We start from the raw sequence: 26,604 nt of genomic DNA on the forward strand, positions 1-26,604 counted from the left end.
GTGTTTGGTGCTTTCCTGAAACCCTGACTGAAACCTCACAGTACCCCTGTGTTAATAAATGTTATCAGTCGTTAAACTTACAGTTTAACAGGAAAACATCCTCATCTCTGATGAAGGTGCTGTCTTTGTAGGCTCTAAATAAAAACACAACAAGAGCAGCCTGGACCCAGGACACACCTGTGCATACATACACACTGTAGCTAGCCTCTGGTTAGTATAAGCATTTAGCCAGGATACTTCACGCTAACCTTAATCTTGCTATCTTTTCATTGGTGATTAAAACATCAGAATGTGCTTCACTGTTTCTTTCTGCTCTCTGCAGTCAGGGGTACTCTGGAGCTGACCTTCGTCTTCCTTATCCTCTTCCTCATCCTCCTCCTACTCTGACTTTATTTAGTTTCACTTCTAACACCGTTTGTGTCGCAGCAAGAAATCCACCATCAGGTAAGTGAAGTGGATCAAAGTTCCTCCAGAGAAATAACAAAGTAATGATCAGAGTGTTAGAGGAGCTGTGTGTTTGCTGATGTGAAGTAGAGTTGGTGTTAAAGCTGCAGGATGTTATAAAGTTCAAATCTGTGAGGTGTAGGAGGACATACTCTGCAGTCTGAGCGTCTTTATTACAGCCTTGAAGATGAGCTCATCAAATCATCAAATCCATGTTTTAAACTTTGTTTCAGTCTGAATCTGAAGCTTCTCTGGGATTATCACACACTTTGAGAAATGAGAGGATTTACTGAGGAGTTGGTGACGAGAACTCAGAGACAGAGAGGATTTTACGGGACCCTGTTTTATGTTTCAGGGTGAGAGGAAGACACGCGCTGATTTGACATGTTGTTAACTGTTGCAGCAGTTATTTCTGTTCAGACTATTTCTGATCATCATTTATGTATCTATTTATTTATTTACAAACCGGATGAATTCAGCTCCATCAGAGATTCATGTCTGATTAAAGGATGGGTTTCATTTCCAGGTGATGGGTGAGTGTTGAGGGATGAAGTTGTTGTGGTGTTTTAGTTTTTCCAGCGTTGTTTCTTGTTCTGGATAAACTGGTTTGTTCTGCTGGAGTTTGGGCTCAGATGCTGTTTTCCAGTGTTAATGCTGCACGTTGACAGAGACTGACGGGGATTAGTGAGCGTTTGAGGAACTCACTTTCAACTATCCAGCTCTATCCCTGACTCTGACCTTAAATCTGACTCTAACGTGTGGTAAACAGGCCTATACCCCACGCTCCAGTTTGTCATTGACCTGATGCAGTGCCTGGTCATTTCTCTCTTTGATGTAGAGAAGTAGCTGAAGTAACTAAGGTTTTTCCTTCTTTCTAAATTCTTGTAAATCTGTAAATCTGTTGAGGTTGTGTGAGCATCATGAGAACCTTGGTGTATAAACTGAGGAAGCTTGTTTTGTGTCATGTGTGACCTCTGTTTGACGCTCTGTGGTGTGTGTGCACGCTGTGGGTGAACGTTCTGCAGATCACCTGTGGTTTTGTTTCCTGTATCAGCACCTCTGTGACAAGTGTGTGTGTGTATGTTAGTGTGTGCATATGTGTTAGTGTGTGTGTGTGTTTGGTGCTTTCCTGAAACCCTGACTGGAACCTCACAGTACCCCTGTGTTAATAAATGTTATCAGTCGTTAAACTTACAGTTTAACAGGAAAACATCCTTGTAGACAACAAGAAGGGCAGCACACAACTAAAGTCATTAACAAACATTTTATCTAACTGCAAAACCAAAAATAATCATATGTATATCATATGTAATAATCATCATATGTAAATAATCATATTTCATAGGCTCCTCCAAAATGCGGGCGATGAATTTGGCCACCTGTACATGTGCCGCAGAGGACAGATTCAATGAATCCTTCTTAGCCTCACACATCCCAAGATTTATTGCATGTGAACGCCATCTGCATCTGTTTATAAATAATTGTTTGGTAAAGGGGTGGGAATTAATAAGTTTATACTTCATCCCACTCCTTTTCGAATATGTGATTAGAAAATGTCTGTTTGTTTGTATTTGTTTCTGTCTTTGACAGAAATTTCACTTTGACCTCATGTTCGAAATAAATTGAATTAAAAAAAAAAAAAAAAAAAAAGACAATGGTCTTTTTAAGTGATGCAATGAGGGAAAACAGTTCTTCTTTATAAATTTTCACATTCTATGTTCATAAATGTAAATTCTCTGGGAAAAAAAAGCTGATTTGGTGTTTTTTTTCATTAATTCTATACTTTAAAAAGTCAATCAAAACTAAAACAACTTGCATTTTATACTTTTTTCTTATGTAAGCCCAAAAGGTGGGAGCAGTGTTGTGTAACTTCGAGGGTGACAAACAGGAAATGCTCAATAGACCAGACCGTCTCTATTCAGTATGGCCTTTGTGGTCTATGCAGGCTGTGAAAGCCGGGTCATTCAAAGGCTGCGGCCTCCAAATTGGGACACAGCTACAGTATGAAGACAGACATGCGGCGCTTATTTTTTATTCCAGGAGACATTCCTGTTACAAACTTATACAAAATAAGTTCAATGTTGAATATTTTCAGTAATTCTACACCGTTTTCCCTCCACACTATTCATATTTGCAAGAAAAGTACAATTGCCAGATTTTACATCTTTAAAGTGATGAATGCCGTGTGGTAGACTGGGAGTCACTTTATTTTAAAAATAGTCAGCTGCTTTTAAAATGATAAAAAAATGACTAAAAATCATCAACTTTTGTCTCTGTAATATTTCTAAAAGTCTATAGTGGCCCTGAGTATCTCCAGCATTTTTTCAGATGTAACCAACTTTAAGTTTTCAACCTGTATGTGATGCAGTAGTGCTGTCGTGGTAAAACAAAATATGTCATGTGGTAAAACACTTCAATTTCTAACAAATATACAAGTTAATCTAAAAATTGAAATTGATATTAAACACAATGAAAAACTGTGTCGGATTTTAAATCCCTTCTGCCTTTTTTGATATTTTATCGAGATAGTTCTGTTTTACAGCGTGACAGTTTCAGTGTGAACAGAAAGGAACCATAAAAACATTGCACATTGACATAGTTTGCAACATGCACAAACAAAAATGAAAATACACAGGTTGATTTGCAGATGAAAAGCTGGGCCTAACTTTTAGCTTCAGTAACATCTTTTAATGTTCTGGAGCTCTAAACTGTCACTGACCTATTCATACACACTGCAATTAGCTCCCAGTCAGTGTTAGCATGTGGCTAGGGGACTTCAACCACTCCAATGGATGGTTTATGGAGCTGCTTCCACCACAACAAGGCACAAACTCATGAGTACCACATGACGTCACACAGTATTCTTGAAGCCATCTTTGGGACTGAAAGTCAACAGGTGCTTTCCCCACACGACAAGTGTTAAATCAGAACAAAAAAAGTCATGTAACTGAAACCCTTAAACAGGGATGAGGACAGAACAAATACAGGAAGCTCATTGGCTGCTTCCAGTCACATGACCAAACTCTGATAACACAAACACTAAAGTCCTGCTTTGAACTGAGAATTTCCCCCAATGGAGGATCAGAAAGTAAATCTTATCTTTTAATCTTTCTTCAGGTTCCTGGACTCATCAGTTTATCTTCAGCTGGTCTGAAAAGTCCTCAGGAGAGCCGCCATGGAGGGCTCCTCCTCTAAACCAGGTAAGACTGACTCACTGATCACATCAAGATGAACTGAGTGGGTCTCACCGGGTCTGCGTCAGTTTCAGGCCAACCTGCACTGTGTCAGATACAGATGATAAAACATTTTCAATACTCAAACTAGTTCACCTAAAAACTGATCTCATTAACTTCATTTGGGGTCGTTTTGGTACCGGGACAAGAAGTGTACTGCTTGTCTGCAAATACGCAGAGGTAGATTGGAGTTTATGATTATTGGTACCACAAGAGGATCCGATTGTTTGAGATCCCAATGAACGTCTTTTGTTATGACATAGTCACTTTTTACACACAGTTCACGTTTATATGCTAATATTGTGAGGAATAATCATCTTCACAGTAAATCCTGTAATCAATACAGCTTCCTTCAAAAAATCCAGGCTAAAAGTTTAATCCAGCGTCGTCTGAATGTTCACTGCAAAGACTATCATGGACATGAGAGTGTATTAAAAACTGATAACAGCCTCTGTCTTTTTTTCTTTTTTTAAGTAAATCTATAAAGGAAACACTTTTTTTTAATACCAGCCGACAGCTGGTACCCAGGGGCGTATTTAATGGTTTGGGGGCCCAAGGCAAACCCAGTCAATGGGGCCCTCCATGTCCTTGTAACTCATCTTCCTCAGAGCTAGACTGGCCTTCCCTGGGTCCACTGTCTCTTCCGATCATCATGGTAACTTAACGCAACTAAATGAATTTCCTCTGTTCTGTTAAAGTTCTGTACTTAAGTTTGATTTAGAAAAAAGTGAATCCATCATTTGGTCCACTTTGTCCTGGATTTGAAATCTTTTATGGTGAATTGACAGCTTATTTGTCCCACAGTGGGGAATTAACAGAGTAACAGGAACAAACATGAAAGTATGAAGTGAAAAACATTACAATAGGTAAATATAAAAAAAAAAAAAAATTAGTAAAGAAAAACATATGTAAATATCAAGCACAACATCAAACTGGAAAAAAATCTACTGAAAGAGGTGATATTTACAGTTACCATACTTTTTGGTACTATTATTTTAAAGTTAATGTATTTTTATTTGACCCCCTGTCCAGTGAGTTATGTTTCCAAAAAAGAGATTTTGTACAATAATGTTTATCACCAACTCAAGAAGTTTGATTTAGAGAAAATGATCCTGTTTCCTGGGCTAGATAAAGTCCTTAAAATCCTAAAAGTCTGATATGTTTATCTCAGATCTCAGAGCAACATTGGTTTTATTTCCCACTTGGTTGAAAATAAGAAAAAAATGGGAAAAAAGTGTTTTTACCACTTTCTTCCTGAATCAAATGTTCAGATGTGTTGTAACATGGAATAGCCCATTGAATAAGAAGGGAGGGGGAGTACCCAAAACTATCATTAAAGATTAAGCCTTTTGATGTAGTTTGAAGCATGTGAAGTAAGATTTAGAAAAAAGAAATGCTGTCAACTGAAGAGAACTTTATAAATCAGTTTTTAAGAGATGCTTTGGGGGGCCCTGGGAACTGCCTGTGTTTGCCTAATTGTAGCTACGCCCCTGCTGGTACTGCTCTTTCATAAGCGATGTATTTTGCAGATTGGCAGAAGAAGAGTGAAATGTCAAAAACATTCTTGGTGTCAAATGTAATTTAACTATCCAATCTAACTACCTTTGTCTCGGCCTTGAGATCCTGTCCATGAAAATCTAAATCAGAATCAGGGCCAAGGGTAAAGACTGATTCACTTTACATATTCGTGGTCTGACTGGGCTTTGTTTTACAGAGGGAAGAGGAGGCGGATACAGCATTTGGCCTAGAAGCAGATTTGGTTCTTTGGGTGAGTTGAAGTGGTGTGTTTGCTAAATGATGATGGATTCAGACTCTCTGCAGTCTGTTCATCATTTGAGGACATCCTCCTAGCAAAGGGTTAAATCAAAAAGATTCATCTTTCTGTGTCTTTGTTTCAGTTTCTATAATGGCCCTTTGTTGCTCCCTTTACTCTATGAGGACATATGACATAGGTAAGTAAAAGGTAAAACAAATGTACGAAGCACAGATTGTTCGGAAGGAGGAGACTTTTATTAAATCAACAACAAAAGCTTAGATTTTGATCTGAGATGTAGAAAGAGTCCCATAGACAGCTCTCAGTTCAGCCTCCAAAAGACCCAAGTGCTGAACTCGGTGTAGCAACAGAAAAGTCTTTATTGACAGAAGTTAAGAAGAAAAAAATCACAGAAACTGAGGAGAAACTCTGCTCAAAAAGCCACAAATAAAACCTCAGCAAGGTTGGAAAACTTGAGGAAAAGGGGAGAAAAGAAATCACAGGACATCCTGGCTAAAACACAACAGGCACTGAAGGACTCTTGAACTAAAGTCTGGCTGGGTACCACAATCACAAGAGCAGGAAACACATCAGGGTAGGAAGTGACATTACTATAAAATAAAGCAAGAATGAACAAACGGTATACACGAATGACCTGAACACTGTGAACTTAACATACATGATGAGACATAACACTCACAACATATAAACATGAAAGGGCATATTGCAGGTTAAAGACAACTGTTAAGAAACTGATAGGAAAATAACTTCAAAACAATATCCTGAAAGAAATTGACGTTTTAGTACGAGTTTTTGTAACTCCACATTAAAAACCGACATTTGAAGGGGAGTCCCTCTGCTTCTGTTTAACTTTAATAAACATGGATCTGACTGTCACTCCTTCAATGAAGAGGAAGAAAATCTGTATTTCTATCCATATGATGATCCTCAGGGTTATAATGATGAGCCTGTTAGGAAAGATGGAGAGCAGGAACAGGACAGGATGAGGAGGAATAACGGCCGTAGTTGCGCTGTTAGCTAGTTAGCAAGCTAATCACATCAGCGTATTTGAAGTTTGAAATCAGATTCACTGAATTAAAAAACAAATAGTTTGTGTAAGAGCTGATCGTAAAGCAACGTGCTTTGAGCCGTCATGATAAAACCCATAGAGAGAAAGACAGAGAGGTCTATCAGAGTCTCTCCACTGATCCAGAGTCAAAAAACCAAGACTTAGCTACGGTGATCTGCTCACATTTCTGTCAGGTTGATTCTCTGACAAATCCTTGTTTACGTCTGTCACCGGGAACCGAGCTACGAGCTGCTGGTGGAGCTGCAGTTGTCTGACAAACAGTAGCCGCGTCAGTCTCACCAGGTCCTGGCCCCATTATCCCAACTTAAACTCCATCCATAGACTTTATAAAATAGTCTCCATCACATCAGTCTTCCTATCCAAAAATGGGCTCCATGGATGACTGTGTTTAATGTGACCGATGCAGAAATAAAGCCCTGTCTTGTCAGCTGCACTAAACAAATCCGAGCACAAAAGCTAACTCACAGAGTCCAAAAAAAGTGGACTCCATGTCCAGTCAAGCTTGTATTTCTGCATCCATCCATCCTAACGCATCAGAATCATCCTAATGAACGGTCAAATTAAATAATACTGTGGAAGAAACACAATAAACACAACCTGAAACACCCAATCTCACCCAAGACAACCTGTTATCCAAACTAGCTCAAAGCAGAGTTAAGTCCCTATTGTCACATCAAATGGCGCAATGCTTAAAAAGGAGCGTTTTGAGCAGTTATACCCAAAACAGACTCTTCCTCCTCTAAATTTGTGCCTTTTGTACTGCCGTTATCAGACCATGTTAAGAGTAAATAAAAAAACAACCTGCAATATGCCCCTTAAATAGAATAAAGTTTTACCTCTGGACCTAAAAACTGATGTAAATCACTGTATGAGTTATTAAAGCTCTAAATCACTAGACAACAACAACCCTCTGATAAGAAGGAGTCTACATTTTTTACATCTGGCTGAGCTTTGTTTTACAGTGGATACAATTGATGCTTCTCCCTTTTCTTTCTCTCTATTTCATCAGCATCAGTAACATATGGCTAAGCTTTTAGCTATGGACTGAGCTTTGCTTCATAATTATGTGATGAAATCACTCGTGTTTGCGTATTTGTAAGCACAGGTTAATGTTGTCAGGCTCAGAAGAAGGATTGAAGTGCGGAGACTGACTGGGTTTACAAAATAGAGTCCTTTAATCCACAAAAGAGGTTTGATACACAGGTAATCAATCTGCAGAGGCAAAGGTAACAAATCCAACCAGGCAAACTCAGAAACGAGAACATGCAAGAAAAAGGATCAAAAACACGAGGAGCTAGATAACTAAAGTCTGGAAATGTCGACTACCAGAATAGTGATAGTCTGGCAGAGAAGTGAGGGAAGACCAGGGTATAAGAAGGAAAGGGGGAGTGAGAGTAACAAGACATGGGTGCAACACATTAGGGAGAGACCCAGGGAGAGACCTGAGTTAACAAAACAAAACAGGAGATTCAGAAATAATTTTGAAACTTGAGAGATACTGACAAATGCAGCGTTGGATGTTTTGATTGTTTGTTCAGTTTTTCAATGAAAACAGTTTGTTTTGAACATTCAGCTCATTGTACATATCAAGCAGGGAGTCAAACTATTTGTGTATTGTAGCCCTTGTTGGTATATATCCATCAAAACTAGTGTGTTTCATTTTCTGCTGTCCAACAGGTCCACTGGATATTGAAGCACTCCTCAAAGCCATCTTTGAAGTCCTGCATATCCTCAGTAAGTCTGGATTCTGTGAAAACCACATATTGGTGAAAGCCAGAAAATGCGCGCCGTACCGAGACGAACCGAACCGGTCTGCTTGGTGGAAATGCAGCTATTTCGGACACAGAGCTCTTCAGTCCCTCAGTGGACCAGACTCTGTGGTTCTAGCTGTGAAGTTTTTTTGATGTCATAATGATTCAATCAGAAATATCTGTCAGAGTTTAAGTTTACCTTTGAAAAAAACAATCACTCTCAGGTTAAAGCCATGGTCTACGATCTGAAAACCAGTTTGGCTGAACAGACAGCCAGTAAGATCACACTTATTTCTGTTGTGGATACAGTGAGGCACTTGTTGTGGTGGTGAGGCACTGTGGCGTGGGGGGGAATGTTTGTGTCATTTTTCCGCCTGAAAGGTCAAACTGAGTGTTTCACTGTTCAACAGAAACTCAGCGGTCTCGGCGTCAGTCTTCAGTCCCAAATCCCTCCACAGCTTTTACCACCGGTGCTACATTACTCCAATATTCAGTCTCTGTTGGCACCTATATCGCTCATAATTCTTCCTTGCTTCAGCCTTTTCCTTGAAACTTTTTGGTTTTCTTCCCTTCCCTGTGGAGGGTAACAGTAACAGCTTGTTGGTTTCGGTCTTCTCTGGCTCCATGACGCTTCGGTAGCTGAGCAGCTAGCTGACGTGAGAGGGGTAGTGGGGAAGGGTGAGGTGGCACCATAGGCGTGACCGTGCGAAACGAGGGAGACGGGGGATTGGATGGACTCAAGTACCAATCCGAACCACACCATGCGCGGTTTGGATTGGTCAACTAGTATGCAGCTTTGCAGCAGATATACTGAATGGATTTTTTCGTTCTATTTGGTCTTTATATTGTGTAGATTGGACCATAGGACCATTACAGCCCTATAACTGTTATTATGAAGATGTACAAAGCTTCCAAATCATACACCATAGCTTTAATCCAAGTCAAAGCTGTGAGGGATTTCTTCATTCAGATTTTCAGTCCAAACAGTTTGGTTGAAGGTTAAAACCTTTGGTCACACATCAGTAAGTTTGAAAATCTAAAGCCTCAGAATATTTCACAAACAGTATTAAATGTCATATTCACAGCTGTGTGTCACTGTCATTACATTTCCAATTCCTTTGATCATGTCTTTATCTTTAACAAATATAAAAAACACAGACTCATTGAAGAAATTAAAGTGTGAGCTTCTTAACACTGATGGAAAGCACTGTGTGTTCTTTCAGCTCTGAAACACTGGAGACCAACAAGCTCTTTAAAAAAGAGAGTTTTTACAGCCTTTGAGGATAAAACTAATATTTCAGTCTAATCCAAGTCTGACTGAGCTTTGTTTTCCAGTGGGGATCCCCAGCAGCAGGGGGCATACAAGAGGAGGCAACGCCGACACAGGGGATGTCTGCGAGTGGAACCCTGCCGTGTACAATGGCAAACAGGACGTGTGCAGGAAAGACAACACCATCAGGAGCAACAAAGGCAGCCGCAACATTGGCAGGAGTGTTTCTAGTAACCCAGGTGAGTTGAAGTGTTGTGTTTCCTAAATGTTGTTGTCTGATGGTCTTCAGCTGCAGAGTTTAGTAGAATTGAACTGTGAACTCATATTTCATCAAGTGAAGGTTCTGAAAGTCTGCTGCTAGATTGGGAACAATTTCTGTTTATAGAAAATGTTAAGAGGGAACAACACCTTTGTGTTTCATCCTAAAATCATTGTCTGTAAATGTCTCTTCAGACTGATTCATCATTCTTTGATTTCAATGATTTTTTTCAGAGGAGAGACAAAACCTGAATGATGCTCTTGAGCTTCAGATGCCTCAAGATGAAGGTGAAGAAGGTCAGTGATACGCCCCAACTAAAAAGTGGCCCTATGGGGCTGACAACAATCCAAATCACAGATTCTGAGAGAAGAAAGAGATCTTTCCTAGCTCAGAGTTTTTCTGTTGGTGTGATGTGTAGAAAGAGTGGTGCAGACAGCTCTGGGTTCAGCCTCTGAAAGGGGAGGAGTTAGCAGAGAAAATGCTACAAACTGTCTGACAGCTCATCTCTCTGATTGACAAACAACAATGGTAGTTCACAGAGAAACACTCTCAGCTTTTAGACATGGACTGAAGTTTGAGTCACAATCATTTCATCAAATCACTAGTTTCCTCTTTGTATGTCCATGTTAATGATAAATCAGATCATTGTAAATATCTTGCAGCGTGTCAAAGACTCTAGCTGTGAATTGGGCTGAATGTTGGTATTTATCCATCAAAACTAGAGAAATGTTTCATCTTCTTCTGCCCCACAGGTCGACTTGATGTTCCTCCCCATCTGCAACGCCTGCGGTCTTTCAGTAAGTCTGAGTCAGATCCATTCTATGGTGTTTGTTTCTATGTTTAACTCTGTGTGTTTTTAAAGCTCTGTAAGTCAAAACACCAACAAACTCTTTAAAAAAAGAGGGTTTTACAGCCTTTGATTCGGTATAATCAAAGGCTGACTGAGCTTTGTTTTACAGCGGAGGAACAACGCAGCAGAATGAGGAGGCTCACAAGCAGAGGTGACACCCGTAGGGGTGACATCGACAGGAGTGTTTCTGCTAACTCAGGTGAGTTGAAGTGTTGTGTTTTCTAAATGTTGTTGTCTGATGGTCTTCAGCTGCAGAGTTTAGTAGAAATGAACTGTGAACTCATATTTCATGAAGTGAAGGATCTGAAAGTCTGCTGCTAGATTAGAAACACCTGAGATGATGATGGATTCAGACTCTCTACAGTCTGATGACCATCCGAGGACATTCTTCATCAAGGAAAGGGTTTTCTCTAACTGATTCATCAGAGTGTGTTTTTCTTATTTTTTTCAGAGGTGGGACATAAGCCCCGTGATAGTGCCCTTAAGGAGCTTCAAGATGCAGACAAAGAATGTGAGTAACACCTGGAGAAACTCACAAACTACAGATAATTTCAGGAAAAAGAGATCTTTCCTTGCTCTCCCTCTCATAGTTTTTCTGTTGGTGTGATGTGTAGAAAGAGTGGTGCAGACAGCTCTGGGTTCAGCCTCTGAAAGGGGAGGAGTTAGCAGAGAAAATGCTACAAACTGTCTGACAGCTCATCTCTCTGATTGACAAACAACAATGGTAGATCACAGAGAAACACTCTCAGCTTTTAGCGAGGACTGATAGTTTTTTCTTATTGTTGTGTTCAAGTAAATTTTTTTTTCCTTCTTGTTTCTTCATTTTTCCAACCCAAACAGTTTGTTTTGAACATTTGGCTCAGTGTAAAAACCATGCAGTGTCAAACAAACTAGTTGTGTATTTTAGCCCTTGCTTGTATTTATGTACCAACAGCAATGAAATGTTAAGTCTTCCACTTTTTTGTATTACACAGGTCAAGTGGAAGTTTGTACATACGTCAGACGCAGCTGTCCACACCGCCCTGATGGTAAGTCTGAGTCAGATCCATTCTGTGGTGTTTGTTTCTGTGTTTTGTTGGAGCGTCTGCCTCTGCTCTGATTTTCTTCCTCCTCTGTTTGTGCTAATGTGAATAACAGGTTGTCTTGGGTGATATCGGGTGTTTCAGGTCGTGTTTATTGTGTTTCTTCCACAGAATTATTTAATTTGACTGTTCATAAGGATGATTCTGATGCGTTAGGATGGATGGATGCAGAAATACAAGCTTGACTGGACATGGAGTCCTCTTTTTTGGACTCTGTGAGTTAGCTAATGTGCTCAGATTTGTTTAGTGCAGCTGACAAGATGGGACTTTATTTCTGTATTGGTCACATTAAACACAGTTGTCCATGGATAGAAAGATTGATGTGATGGAGTCTATTTTATAAAGTCTATGGATGGAGTTTAAGTTGGGATTAAGGAGCCAGGTCCAGGTGAGACTGACACGGCTGCTGTTTGTCAGATAACTGCAGCTTCACCAGCAGCAGCAGCTCCTAGCCCGGCTCTGGCTCCGGTGACAGAGCCGGGCTTTTTTTAAAAATATGTATATATTTAAATTAGGATAATGCATATTAATCAACATATCAGCAAAAGCTTCAATATAAATATGCTGGAGTAAGCACAATAGCTACTTTACATCCCTAGTCCTAAGGCAGGTGAGAGAGAGAGAAACAGAACATACACACAGACATTACACCAACAACATGTAGTTACAATAACACATTAAATCATTCTCACAAAGTTTGAGAGTCCCCAAAATGTTTTAAAAAATTGAATAAGGATGATTTAGTGTGAACATTTTTGGTTGGTTTTTAACCAATATTTCAGAGCTGTTTTAAAGGCTGAGTAGGTGCCACAGTTCCTGGGCTGGCAGTGAGTTCAAAGTTTGTGAGCCTCTGATTGACCCAACCAATTGGCCAAATTTAGTCCTACGCCGTTGTGTGTTACAGTCTTCCCTTGTCAATGCTCTGGTATTTACTCCATCACTAGTTTTTTACCTATAAAATCCCTTAAGGGAGGAGGAGCAAGTCCATTTAAAACTTTAAAAATGAGGCAAGCATCCATAAATATTTGATAACTATTGAAATCCAAAATGTTATACTTACTTAGGATGTTACAGTAATGATAATGTTGAGGCTTTTTGTCCATAGTTTACAGTGTTCTCTTGAAGAGGGACTTAAGTGGCTTCAAAATGGTCTCTGAAGGGTGAGACCATGTGTTATAACAGTAAGTAATATGACTAAATATCATGGCATGCATATAAGCCGTAGCTGATTCTGTGGTCAGAAAAGGTCTTATGTGCTTAAAGTTTGACAAATTAAATTTAATTATATGTAATATTTTCTTTACATCTTGCTCAAAATTTCGATTGGAATCAAAAACTACTCCAAGATATTTAAATTGTTCCACCACATCCAATCTCTCCCCATTGACTAACACAGATGGCTGTTCACCCTCTGCTGGCTGCCGGGAGAAAAACATACAAACTCTTTTTTTCAGTGTTAAGATGTAAGCAAGCGTCATGGAGCCAGTGGGACACTGGCACCATGGCACCAGAGAGTATTGCAGCAGCTTCACTTCTTGTTTTTGCATGAACACATAATACTGTGTCATCAGCATATAATTGCATTTTCACAGTTTTACATACATTGGGTAAATTATTGACATATAGACTGAATAAAATTGGTCCTAGTACTGAGCCTTGTGGGACTCCACCAAAGCAGGTCAAAAAGGTAGATTGGAAATGTTCTATTTGTACAGCCTGTTTCCTGTCCGACAGATATGATTTCATCCAGCAGAGGGCACTGTTAGAGAAATTGAATTGTGTTAATTTGGCAAGGAGAACACTGTGATTGATGGTGTCAAAGGCACGTTTCAAGTCGAGGAACACAGCACCCACAAAGCCGCCCTTTTCTAGCAGATGTTTTAAATAACGTTAACAAGAATTGTTAGAGATTCAACCTGACAGAAACGTGAGCAGATTGTAGCTAAGTCTTGGTTTTCTGACTCTGGATCAGTGGATAGACTCTGATAGACCTCTCTGTCTTTCTCTCTATGGCCTTTATCATGACGGCTCAAAGCATGTTGCTTTCTGATCAGCTCTTACACAAACGACTTAATTTTTAATTCAGTGAATCTGATTTCAAACTTCAAATACGCTGATGTGATTAGCTTGCTAACTAGCTAACAGCGCAACTACGGCCGTTATTCCTCCTCATCCTGTCCTGTTCCTGCTCTCCATCTTTCCTAACAGGCTCATCATTATAACCCTGAGGATCATCATATGGATAGAAATACAGATTTTCTTCCTCTTCATTGAAGGAGTGACAGTCAGATCCATGTTTATTAAAGTTAAACAGAAGCAGAGGGACTCCCCTTTCAAATGTCGGTTTTTAACGCAGAAGTACAAAATCTGTACTAAAATGTCTCCAGGAGACCCTGTGGGTTATTTATCATGAATTTCTTCCAGGATATTGTTTTTTAAGTTATTTTCCTATCAGTTTCTTAACAGTTGTCTTTAACCTGCCATATGCCCTTTAAGAATGTAAATATAATGACTTAAAGCTCAACGCAGACTTTTCAATTTAGAGTTAGGTGTCACCGTCTAATCAAATATGATCCGAACACGGATTGAGCAGATTGAGCAGATCAAGCAGCTCAAACCAAACACAGTGGTCCGCCATTGTTACTGTTGTTGTTGTCCAGGTCATGCATGGTCATTTATGTTTCCCATTTAAAGAGTAATGCAGAAAAAATGAGCTCAATGTCAAAGTTTTCTCTGAAAAACTCAGGCTTGTTGTTTACATGGTAACAGTGGCTGTGACGTTTCAGAAAAAATCCACAAGTTTCTGTTTTAGTTTGGCTAACACGCTGTTCCTATGTAAACACAACATTTTTGTGTTTCATCCCACAAAACATTATTGTGTAAACAGCCCCTTACACTGTTTTTCTAATTTTTTAGAACAGGAACCTGAACTATGTGAACCTTCTGCCCGTAAGGTGCCCAAAGATGTGGATGAAAAGCGTAAGTAACGTTGAGAAATGTACAAAGCATGGACTTAGCTTTGCTTCATAATTATGTGATTAACTGTGATCGTTTCTTTTTATTGTTATGTTCAACTTGATTTTTTTTCCCTTCTTGTTCATTTTTCCAACCCAAACAGTTTGTTTTGGACATTTGGCTCAGTGTAAAAACCATGCAGAGTGTCAAACAAACTAGTTGTGTATTTTAGCCCTTGCTTGTATTGATCTATTAACAGCAGTGAAATGTTAAGTCTTCCACTTTTTTTTATAACCAACAGGTGGACTGGATAATCATCCAAACCTCAAAGTCAGCGTTGAATTCATCCCTCCTGTCAGTAAGTCTGAGTCAGATCCATTCTGTGGTGTTTGTTTCTATGTTTTGTTGGAGCGTCTGCCTCTGCTCTGATTTTCTTCCTACAAATCAAACTCATGAAGCAGTGTAGATCCAGTCTGTGTGAACTTTGAGCCATTCAGCAGAACATCCACTGCATTAACACCTGTCTGATGATGATTGTGTTATTGATGAAGAGACCAGGATCAGATCTGAGCAGAGCAAAGCTCTTTGAGATCTGTGGTAGAAAATGACTTCTTCTTCTCATGTTTAACTCAACTACAATCACAAAATTAATAATATGTTTCAATTTGAGTTTTTCAGAATTTCCTCTGAAAAACTCAGGCTTGCTGTTTACACGGTAACTGTGGCTGTGATGTTTCAGAAAAATTTCACAAGTTTCTGTTTAAGTTTGGCTAAAGCCTGGCTCACACTACAGGATTTTAAAAATCTTATAAGATTCTGAAATCGGGTTGTATCTCACACATAAGGAGAATCTTCACAGATCATCTTCTCTTAAATCTTAAGCATGTTCTAACAACAAGATTTGAAAATACTGACCAGCACACACTACAGGATTTCACCAAGATTATTTGACCACAGAGAGTGATGCACCACATGAGCTCAGTGGCCTGTACTACGAACGGAGTTCAACCTACCCAGAAGTAACCCAGGGTTCCAGTGGGAAACCGGGGTTGACGAAACCTGGTTTTCTAGTTAGGGGTTAATCGGTACCACAACGCTGATTATGAAGTTAGTTTGTTGAACCTGTGTAAACCTAATCAGAGTTACTGCGCGTTCACATAATAGAGGGCGGATACCAGAGTCAAACACCACTTTTGACGATGGCACGGGCACCTTACTTTTCGGACGAGGAATGCGCAATCATAATGCGTAGTTATGAGGAGTATAAATCCACCCTCACCGTGAAATCCAACACCGCTTCAGCGAATAGAGCGCGACTGGTCTGTTGGCAGCGTATTACAGATCGTGTGAATGCGTAAGTATGCCAGTTTTACTTGTGTCTGTGAAAAGAAATAAAGCCTGCCTTCAGGACAATAAAATAAGATTTGGTACGTTAACTGTAAGAAATAATTTATCATATGTACATCACCACATGAAGCAGGATGATAGTATGTTTAGTCCCCTTGACTGTATGATTCTATGTATGAATGAACATTTTCAGAGGCAACAGCAGCAGAAAACGCACCTGGCAACAGGTCAAAATGAAATATAACAACATCATCCAAATTGGTAAGTGTGTGTGTGGTGGGGATGGGGGGAGAGATGAGAGAGAGAGAGAATGTAAATATGCTTTAGTCAAATCAGTTACCGGTCATAATTCGTTTTTTGATAAAAGGCAAAATAGCCAATTGCATACAATGATTAGTAGCCAATTACCCGCGATTGCATAGAAGCCTTCTTTGATTTGAAGCGCAGTTAGATGGCCAAGGAACACGACAAATGCATCCACCAGTTTAGTAAGAGCAAGTACCACTTTCCGAATTGCACGGCATACAGTGTTCTTACTCAGATATTCAGCATTTTGTAACCCCTTTGTATCTGGAATACAGATATTGTCCACTGGCAAAATAGCGCAAGGACAGGCACACAATCTGCTCGATTGTGAGGGCCTGACTTCAGCGGGTTACATTAGAGACGTCCGCCTCGATCAGCTGGCATAAGTAACGAATTCCCTCAGATGAAAATCTATATCTTTCATGGAGAACATCGCGTGGGTACGCCAGTGGATTCTGGCGATCTCTAAATACCCGTGCCCTCCGAAGAGAGCCCCTCACAATCCGCTTGCCAATGTCGTACGGGTCATCCAGGTATGCTGTCATTGTCAAGAGGACGCGTCAGCGGAGGAGTGCTGTTTAAATAGGTCGTGGTTAATTGGAAACCTGGGGTTAAGCAACATCTAATTCTGAGACGACCAGGTTTGAGATGTGGCGTATATTGCCATGGCAACACTCCCCGGTTTCAACATATCCACCTTTCGTAGTCCCGGTTAGCCAGGAAGTTAGGCTGCACGTGATGAAGTTACTCTCAAAGTTACCCTGATAAGCCAGAAAACCGGCTTTGTAGTACAGGCCACAGTTGTTTGATCTGAGGTTTTTAGCGTACTGGTGGGACAGGAGGAGAGAGAAGCGGAGCTGTCTGCAGCGGTGCCTTTCATCCATTACGCGCACGCAGAGGGACAGAGGTGAAACTGTTGCTGTATCAGCCAATAATGGCATGATCTCACACCCATCACTGATAAAACAACAGTTTGCTACTGTATGAAAATGGCGTGGTTATGTGTTATTTTTAAAGGCATTATTGAACTGTCTCGAGTGGGCCAGTGGAGCGCGCAGTCAGCTGACCCTGAGCCTTTCAGTTTCACTTTGAGCCTGCGTTTGTTGTCTGTTGTCCGGTCTCTTGTAAGGGGGCTCTCTCTCTCTCTCTCTTGGCTGTTGTCATCCTCAGTGAGAACGAATGTTGTAATTAGAGGTGTCCCAGTCCAACATTAATATCGGGTATCGGTCCGATATCAGCAAAAAAAAAAATATCAGTATCGTATCGGAATCCATCTAGAATCTCTGATATAAGCAGTCCATTCCAGACTCCGCTCCTGCTGTTTTTATTTGATTTATTTAGGTTATTTCTGGGTCTTCTAATTTATTCTTCATTTTATTCAATTACTAATATTTGTTATGTTTAATGTTAAAATTTCTGTTAAAATTGGTTAATAATAAATGGGTCAGTTTTTCCTCATACCTACTGTTGCTGACTGCTGTTTTTTGTTTGAATAATATCACTCAATCAAGCCTCTCCTAACACGACAGACATACTACAAAATAAGTAATAAAAGTATGCATGTTTAATGCTGATATCGTATCGGATTAATATCGGTATCGGCCAATACTCAATGCTGCAGTATCGGTATCGTATTGGAAGTGAAAATGTAATATTGGGACATCCCTAGTTGTAATCATCCAGATAATTTTCAAACATGTTTGAAAATTATCGGGGCGGCTCCGACGAGTCTGTGAGACGATTGCGGGGCTTAAGATTCATCTGTCAACCGCTCACACTAGAAGATAATCTTGGCCGAACGTCAGGGCCGATTTTAGGCCCCGACCAGATTTCTTACCCGATTGTCGGGAGGACCGAATCAGGGTTAAATCGGGGCGAGAATCCTGTAGTGTGAGCCAGGCTTAACATGCTGTTTCTGTGTAAAGGAAAAGCTGAAAGGGAACAACACATTTGTGTTTCATCCTAAAATCATTGTCTGTAAACGGCCCCTCAGACTAATTCATTGCTTGGTGTGTTTTCTGATTTTTTTCAGAGAAGCAACCTGTACCATGTAAAGGTTCTTTCTGTAAGGTGCCTGAAGATGCAGATGATGAAAGTAAGTAACATAGAGAAATGTACAAAACACAGATTCTGAGAGAAGAAAGAGATCTTTTCCAGCTCATCCTCTCAGAGTTTTTCTGTTGGTGTGATGTGTAGAAAGAGTGATGCAGACAGCTCTGGGTTCAGCCTCTGAAAGGGGAGGAGTTAGCAGAGAAAATGCTACAAACTGTCTGACAGCTCATCTCTCTGATTGACAAACAACAATGGTAGTTTTCATGTATCTTAAAAAAACTTAATGTTATGTTGGATGTTTTGATTGTTTAGTTTCTTAATCAGAACATTTTTTAATGAACATTTAGATTATCGTATCATTTTGTACTGAACAAAGTTCATGTTATTGTTTCTTAATTTACTGATTTCCTTCCAGTGTCTGAGCCGCAGCATGGTCTGCTGCAGTAGCTCCTCTCCTAACTGGGATAAAGAAACTGGAGCAAGTAACTCCGGTGCCTTCTTTGCTTTGACCGGTTTGGTTCGGTTTGGTACATTTTAAAATAGATATAAGTTTTATTTGTTTTAAATCTCTGAATGGACTGGCACTGGATTCACCTGTCTGACCTTATTAAGTTACATCAGCCCTTAAGATCCCAGGTGGTTCCTAGACAATCCTTTTTTAAAATATAGAGATAGAGATAGATACTGCTGTGATCAAGCCTTTGTTAAAAAAAGAACAATTTAGACAAGACAGTGAAAAACAACTCCAGGCCCATATCCAATCTACCATTTTTAAGTAAAATTATTGAGAGAGCAGTTTTTCAGCAATTACATAACTTTATGGCACTGAACGATTGTTTTGATGTCTTCCAGTGAGGTTTCCGGCCTCATCACAGCACTGAGACTGCTCTGGTTAAGGTGTTTAATGACATCCACCTGAACACAGACTGTGGCACAGTGTCAGTAGTTGTGCTGCTCGATCTCAGTGCTGCTTTCGATACAGTCGACCATGACATACTGTTAAACCGACTAGAGAACTGGGTGGGACTTTCTGGCACAGCACTCAATTGGTTTAAATCTTACCTGAAGGACAGAGACTGTTTTGTGTCTATAGGTAACTGTACATCTGAGCGGACAAAAATAACATGTGGAGTCCCCCAAGGATCCATCCTGGGGCCTCTTCTGTTTAACATTTATATGCTCCCATTGGCTCAGATTATAAAAAACAACAAAGTCAGTTACCATAACTATGCTGACGACACACAGTTTTACATTTCAGTGTCACCAGGTGATCATGGCAGCGTACAGGCTCTGGGTAAATGTATTGAACACATCAGTGATTGGATGAGCCTAAACTTCCTCCAGCTAAACAAAGACAAAACTGAGGTTGTTGTTTTTGGAGCCAAATCAGAGAGAGTCAAAGTCAGTGAGCAGCTCCAGATGTTACAGTTAAAAACCACTGACCATGCCAGAAACCTGGGCGTGATCATGGACTCAGATCTGAATTTTAACAAACACATTAAGACAGTTACAAAGTCAGCCTAATGTCACTTAAAGAATGTGTCCAGGATTAAAGGATTAAAGGATTAAAGGACTGATGAGTCAGCAGGACTTGGAAAAACTGGTCCATGCTTTTATCTTCAGTAGGCTTGATTACTGTAACAGCGTCTTTACAGGTCTCCCTAAAAAATCAGTCAGACAGCTGCAGCTGGTTCAGAACGCTGCTGCTCGAGTCCTCACGAAGACCAAGAAAGTGGATCACATCAGTCCAGTTCTGAGGTCTTTACACTGGCCTCCTGTTTTTCAGAGGATAGAGTTTAAAGCACTCCTGTTGGTTTACAAAGCTCTGAATGGACGAGGGCCAAAATACATCAATGATCTTCTGATCCCGTATGAACCACCCAGACCACTTACGTCTTCCAATCAGGTCTGCTTTCAGTCCCCAGAGTCAGAACTAAACATGGAGAGGCAGCATTCAGCTTCTATGCTCCAAATATCTGGAACAAGCTGCCAGAAAATATCAGGTCTGCTGAAACTCTTAGCTCATTTAAATCCAGGTTGAAGACTCACCTTTTTACAGCTGCCTTTTATTAGAGCATTTTAACAAATCATTTAAATATCATTTTAATATCCTGTCTTTAATTTTGCACTGCAAATTTTATCTTAAAATCTGTTTTTATCTTAAAATCTGTTTTTCAAATCTGTTTTAAAATCTGTTTTAAAATCTATTTTAATCTTTTGTTTGTTTGTTTTTTTGTTGTTTGTTTTATTGTATCTTTTTAATTAATCTAATTTTTAATTGAATTTTAATTGTTTTCTATAATTTGTTCTGCCTGTAAAGCACTTTGAGTTGCATTGCTGAAATGTGCTATAGAAATAAACTTGCCTTGCCTTGCCTCTCTTCCTGCTGCTCAGAAAAACAAAGCTTTACTTTTTGAACAACTCAATAAATAACTGCTGCATATTTACAACTTGTCGGATCAGTCAGTCTCCCTCTACCTCTGATGCCTAAAACGGCGTCCTGTAAAATCCTTTTTCTTTGAGTTCTGGTCACCAAGCTTCAGATTCAGACTGAAACAAAGTTTAAAACATGGATTTGATGATTTGATGAGCTCATCTTCCAGGCTGTAATAAAGACGCTCAGACTGCAGAGTATGTCCTCCTACACCTCACAGATTTGAACTTTATAACATCCTGCAGCTTTAACACCAACTCTAATTCACATCAGCAAACTCACAGCTCCTCTAACACTCAGATTATTACTTTCTTATTTCTCTGGAGGGACTTTGATCCACTTCACTCACCTGGAGATGATTTCTTGCTGCGGCGTTAGAGTGAAAATGAATAATGTCAGAGGAGGAGGGGGGGAAAAAAGAAGAAGCTCCTCTGACTGCAGTGTGCAGAAAAAACAGTGAGGCATGTTGCGATATTATTCTGGAGTCAACTCTGACTTCTTCGAGGATTACAATCTGCCGTCCACATACAGCATATATATATATATGCATTCATATGTTGAATGTAGTGGCGGTTTGGATTGGAATTTCTAATCCGACTCCATTCTTCTCTCACCTCTTTCCGCGCAGTTCGTAGATGGGGAAGGATCAGGGGGCGTCCTGGTTCTCACTTGAACGTAAATGTATTAACAATAGGTCAAGAATATAAAGCGGGGCTGTCATTTTAGCACGTTAATTAGATTAATTAATTACACTGCAAATTAACGCGTCATAAAAATTAACGCAGTTTAATCTGGATCCCAAACCCGTGAGGCGTTCAAAGACGCACTTATTTTCAAATGTCTAGCATTTACAAACCGTTGGTCTTACATGAAAAAAGTGGTGTTCTCTTCAGATTTTCAAATTTCGGACGGTCCCTGAATGTATCACACCTGACGTCAGCAACATGCTTTGAACCCGGGGAGAAGAGAGAGCGTTGTTAAAGGATAAGTTCGGTTTATACAGCTTTTACATTGTTTATATAATGAAGTAGAACAAAATACTCACCCAGAAGGCTTTCCTGATCCAAGCAGTGCTTCGGGAGATATTTTGTTCTACTTCATTCTATAAACAATGTAAAAGCTGTATAAACCGAACTTATCCTTTAAGGGGACTGCCGTCCACATCTCATTTATTCACATGTCCTTTTTGAAAATCTACAGAAAATCAACCGTTTGCTCAATTCTGTAAAAAACAGGAAATTTTACACTCTCTACTGCATAAAACAAGCCCTGAATGATTGAAAAAGGTCTTGTATTTAAATCTAAAGAATTCTTTGAAAATTTCCTTCCATCTTCCTGGTGTCATGTTTCAGCTTGGGGCTGATCTGCACCAATCAGCAACAGTTTGTGTGTTCAGAGCATGTTAAACTGAAAATACTTCACTTTTCTTTGATCCAAGACTTGAAAAAAATGTTTTGTACATAGTTCCTCACAGTTTTTAGCCTGTAGCCCTGGTTCTCCTGACCTCATAGAAGTAAAGAAGTTCATATTGCAGTGAAAATTGAGTCCACATCGAGTAAAAATGTGAACAGAAGCAAAAACCGTCCTAAAAATCAAATCAGCTTATCTTAGGTGCAGGACTGTGTAGATTTTGTAAAGATAGAACCATAACACTTTTTTCATGTGTTCCTTATGCCTCAGGGTACCTAAAAATGTGTTGTTTATATTCCCACCTTATTATTAAATGTTTTTTAACGTCTTTTAATGTAATTTTAATGTCCTGGAATTCAGATTCTTTATATTGGGACCTTGAGCAGATATGAGATTAAAATGCGATTAATTAGATAAATTAATTACAAATCCTGTAATTAATTAGATTAATTTTTTTAATCGCCTGACAGCACTTATATAAAGAGATCTCTGGTGCAGCTTCATTTCCCTGTTCACTACATGTTGCTGAGACAGTTCATGAGACTGACCCAGTTTCTCTATCTCAGCTCCAATATATAGTGAGCCCCCAGCCCCTCTCAATGCATACCAACACAATGAGCACATCTGTATAATATTGTTAAGCATGTGTAAATAAACTACAAACAGACCTGATCAAAATCTTAACACCAGTTGAAAAATTGCTAATTTAACTTTTGCACATTTGGATCTTAATGAGGTTTTAAGTAAGTTTGGAAACAACAAGTAAACTGAAATAGGCTGTTTATCAGCTGATCAAAAGTTTAAGACCACAGGCTATTAAAGCCAAAATCTGCTCCAAATGTTGATTTCCTGTCAGGCATTCACACGGTCAGTCCCTCCTGATGCTAAAGCTAAGAAGCTGTCTCTTCTTGAATGTGGTCTGATCATCGACCTTCACCAGCAGGGCCTCTCACAGCGTGCCATTGCTGCTGAGGTTGGATGCAGTAAGACAGTCATTCTCTGAAAGATCCTGAGCTTTTTGGGACAAAAAAGTCAAGGTAGACCCAAAAAATTACACCTGAGCTGAGTCGGAGGATCCGACTGGCTGTCTGCCAAGACAAGGGGAGGTCCTCGACCCAAATTAAGGCCCTTACTGGAGCCGACTGCAGCGCAACAACCATCAAACGGCATCTGGGGGGAAAGGGTTTCCAAAACAAATTCAAAGACCTTGTCTCCTTCAACACCACAACACTGCCTGTTAAGACTTTACCAGGGGGCATCATGGGACATTGAAAGGTGGAAAAAGTTTGATTCTTTGAGGAGAAAAAATGTCACCTGGACATCCAGAGGGCTTCAACGTTCCTGGCATGACGAGGAGATCCCACCTGAGATGTTTTCTACCCAGCACAGTGGTGGGGGGGTTCATCATGATCTGGACCATCCCACGTTACCCTGATTTAAATCCAATATTATTAATTTATACGGGAAAAAATATATATCCTAAACACTACTAAAGAGAATCATTTTAAAACTCAAGGGGAGCCGTATACACAAATGGAAAAGTAAAGGTGTTCTGCACAATACGGCAGCCAGACCATAATTCTGTTGTTGTGACGCTGGACAGGATAGTTAAAAAACAAAACAAAATATGCTCAATGTTTTCTTCCCTTTTCTTTTCAGCAGCACAACCCTCAGATTAATTTTCATTAAACCAGGCTACACCCACCAGATTTACCTACATGGACGAATCGGAAAAGGAAAAGCCTGTAATGGAGCTGATAATCTAATTTTAAAGTGTGGATTAGGATCAGGCAGATATCAAGAAGGAAGACTTTTTCAAGATCACTGAGAAACTCCTCACAGCGACTTTGATTGACAGAGAAAATAGAAATATTCATGATCAGTTATTTCTCTCATTCATTTTCCTTTTGGGGCCCTTTTTCTTTATGGAAAGAATCTACGTCCAAGAGAAAAGTCTGTTAAAAAAAATGTTTCTTTGAGAGTTCATAAAGTTTTTTCTTTCTCACTGAGATCTGTCTTTTTTTAACTAATATCTCATGTTCCGGAGACATAAACCAGAAAGTACTAATACATTTAAAGTTTACAATCAGTGAAGCACTAAATAAAGTCAGAATGATTAATAATTAATAATTAATGTAATAATCAGGCATTTTACTGGTAAATGATTCATGTGCTTCCAAACAGGACACAGAATCTAACTGATCTAATTTATATAAAAATATCTAATAAAATCCTCACAGATCAAACGTTTTAAAGTGTTAATAATCAGGATAATGCACAAGACTGAATTTTATAAATTTTTTATTAAAAATATTTTTGACATCACAAACCATCATTTTGTCAGTATATTTTACAACACAAGTAATCAATAACAGATCTTTTGTTGTGACAAAGCTGTCAGGTGTTTTGTGTATTTGGATCAATACTGAGAAAGAAAATGATAAAATGACATCAGAATAGCAAAAAGACTCTTTTTGAGGGTCTAAAACACAAATAACACAACAGATAATAATACAATATTTACAACTGACCAAAAACTCATCATCTCAGCAGCTCTTTGGTCTGGTTCTGTTTCAAAATGAGCTCTGGGGGCACAGATGGTCTAGGGGTCTAGGTTGCTCCCTATGAGGTGGCTCAGGTTTGAATCCAGCTTGTGGCCTGTTGCTCACTTGTTGCTCTCCACCCTCACCCTGTTTCCTACTCAGTCCACTGCCCTAACCTCTGTGATTAGAGGCATGAATTCCCCCAAAAAACTTAGAAAAAATGAAAAACCTCTGACGGATAAAAATACACGTTAACTTCACTTAATATTCAGAAGATATTTCACTTAACTTCTTTTCAGTGAGGCTTTAAAGAGCTCTGCAGAGTCCCAGATTTTTTTTTTACAGTTTTACATAACAACAGTTCTATGATGCAAGTCAAAAATCAACGCTTACCAAAGATGGAGACACTTAAAATTCTATTCAAGGTTATAATAGTTAACTAAAATGAAACAAAAAACAAAAACTAAAATTTAAAATACATCTCAGTTAACTCAAACTAATAAAAACTAGAAAAGAAAACAAAAACGATAAGTAAACTAAAACTGTATCTTGTGTTCACAAAACTAACTGAAAATAACTAAAATTAAAGGCAAAATGACCTTAGTTATAGTTTTTGACAATGTTAATAGCCTTTAGGGTTTAAATTAATCCACACTGATTTACACATGCACACACAACAACTTATATGGCTGCAGCCGTGACAAATGATACAGGGACTTCTTTGTGAGTGTGTCACTAGTCACTGCATACAGACACATACGCATGTTTAGCATTTACACTAACAGTGGTTATTGGTGAAAGCTAGCAGCTAATCTGAAGCTAAAGTCAAAGGAAAGAAGTCTCTAACTTCAGCAAAATCAAATGATTGACCTAATGGAGCGCAGAAGGCCTATTGGTTTAGGTTGTGCGACATAAAGTTCAATTCACAATTTTCACTTTACAGTTTCACTTAGCAGATGCTTTTGTCCAAAGTGACGTACAACTTCGAGCAGTTGGGTTTTTTTTTTTTTGGTACTTGGCTCAAAGGCTCTCCAGCTGTCGGCTTAGTTCCCAATCTTCATCCAATTAAAGGCATAAAAAGCCCCAAAAATAACTTTTAAAAAGTTACTTTTGCTCTAAATTTTGCTTAAAGGCAGGGTTGGCAGTCCTGAAAAACTAGCATGAATTTGAATGTAGCATCTCGTCAGGACTCTTCCTAGCCCCTCCTCCCCCTCCCCTTGGGCCTCCCTCAAAGCGACGCCCCCCCACACACACACACATGCACAGGCGCCGCTGATTCGCCACTATGATCATGAATGACTGAAAGACGACTCAGCACATCATTTTATGTTTTGCACTACGTAGAGTCATGTCTCATTTAGCGGTCAGGAAACACCAAAACGTTAAAACGTAAAGCTAAAAAAACAATAAACAAATGTGGCTTTTGTCAGTACTCGTGACTGTCATGTTAGAATCGTCCACTTTTACCTGTGACATGATATCAGGAGTAAAGCTATAATACAAATAGTACATGAACATTTTCTCTAGGACTTACCAAATATCACAGTTTGTTTGTTTTGTTTTGCTTGTCAGAGCCCCTGTGCTGAGAGTTTATTAGACTCTGATCCGAACTACAGCCCAGAGCCAAGTACCCCATCAGGTCAGAGGGGACAGGCCCGAGGTGGAGCGAGAGGGGCAGTAATTAGAGGCAGGGGAACAGAGCAAGAAAAGAAAGCTCCATCTTTCTTGTCTTGCTCTCTTTAGCTGGAGGAGCGGCAACGGGCAATCAAGGTGTAGGTAGCTTCTCCGCCGTTCTGCAGCGCTGCTCTTTCCTTCTCAGCTCGGC

The 26,604-nt window shown here is 39.5% G+C and overlaps 1 protein-coding gene across 1 annotated transcript; it reads left to right on the forward strand.

Moving 5' to 3' along the window:
- The first annotated feature begins 351 nt into the window (after positions 1–351).
- On the forward strand, positions 352–18,634 carry LOC141790020 (uncharacterized). Its single transcript, XM_074669648.1, has 15 exons — positions 352–444; positions 3,562–3,644; positions 5,392–5,445; positions 5,576–5,629; positions 8,198–8,254; positions 9,607–9,780; positions 10,034–10,096; positions 10,553–10,597; positions 10,760–10,849; positions 11,102–11,161; positions 11,625–11,678; positions 14,649–14,711; positions 14,989–15,045; positions 18,373–18,435; positions 18,537–18,634. The coding sequence occupies exons 2-15, from the start codon at positions 3,620–3,622 to the stop codon at positions 18,632–18,634; spliced, it is 957 nt and encodes a 318-aa protein (XP_074525749.1). The 5' UTR covers positions 352–444; positions 3,562–3,619.
- The last annotated feature ends 7,970 nt before the right edge of the window (positions 18,635–26,604 follow it).

Source organism: Halichoeres trimaculatus, unplaced genomic scaffold (assembly GCF_033239565.1).
Source record: "Halichoeres trimaculatus isolate MK-OKI-2021-1 unplaced genomic scaffold, fHalTri1.1 fHalTri1_scaffold_5, whole genome shotgun sequence".
NCBI classification, from domain to species: Eukaryota; Metazoa; Chordata; class Actinopteri; order Labriformes; family Labridae; genus Halichoeres; species Halichoeres trimaculatus.

What these genes read in the sequence shown, in the direction of transcription:
- LOC141790020 (XM_074669648.1), top strand. Translation starts at nt 3,620, where the DNA reads ATGGAGGGCTCCTCCTCTAAACCAG. An exon ending in GAGTGTTTCTGCTAACTCAG is followed by an intron (nt 10,850 to 11,101) that starts GTGAGTTGAAGT and finishes TATTTTTTTCAG; the next exon opens with AGGTGGGACATAAGCCCCGT. An exon ending in TCAAGATGCAGACAAAGAAT is followed by an intron (nt 11,162 to 11,624) that starts GTGAGTAACACC and finishes TGTATTACACAG; the next exon opens with GTCAAGTGGAAGTTTGTACA.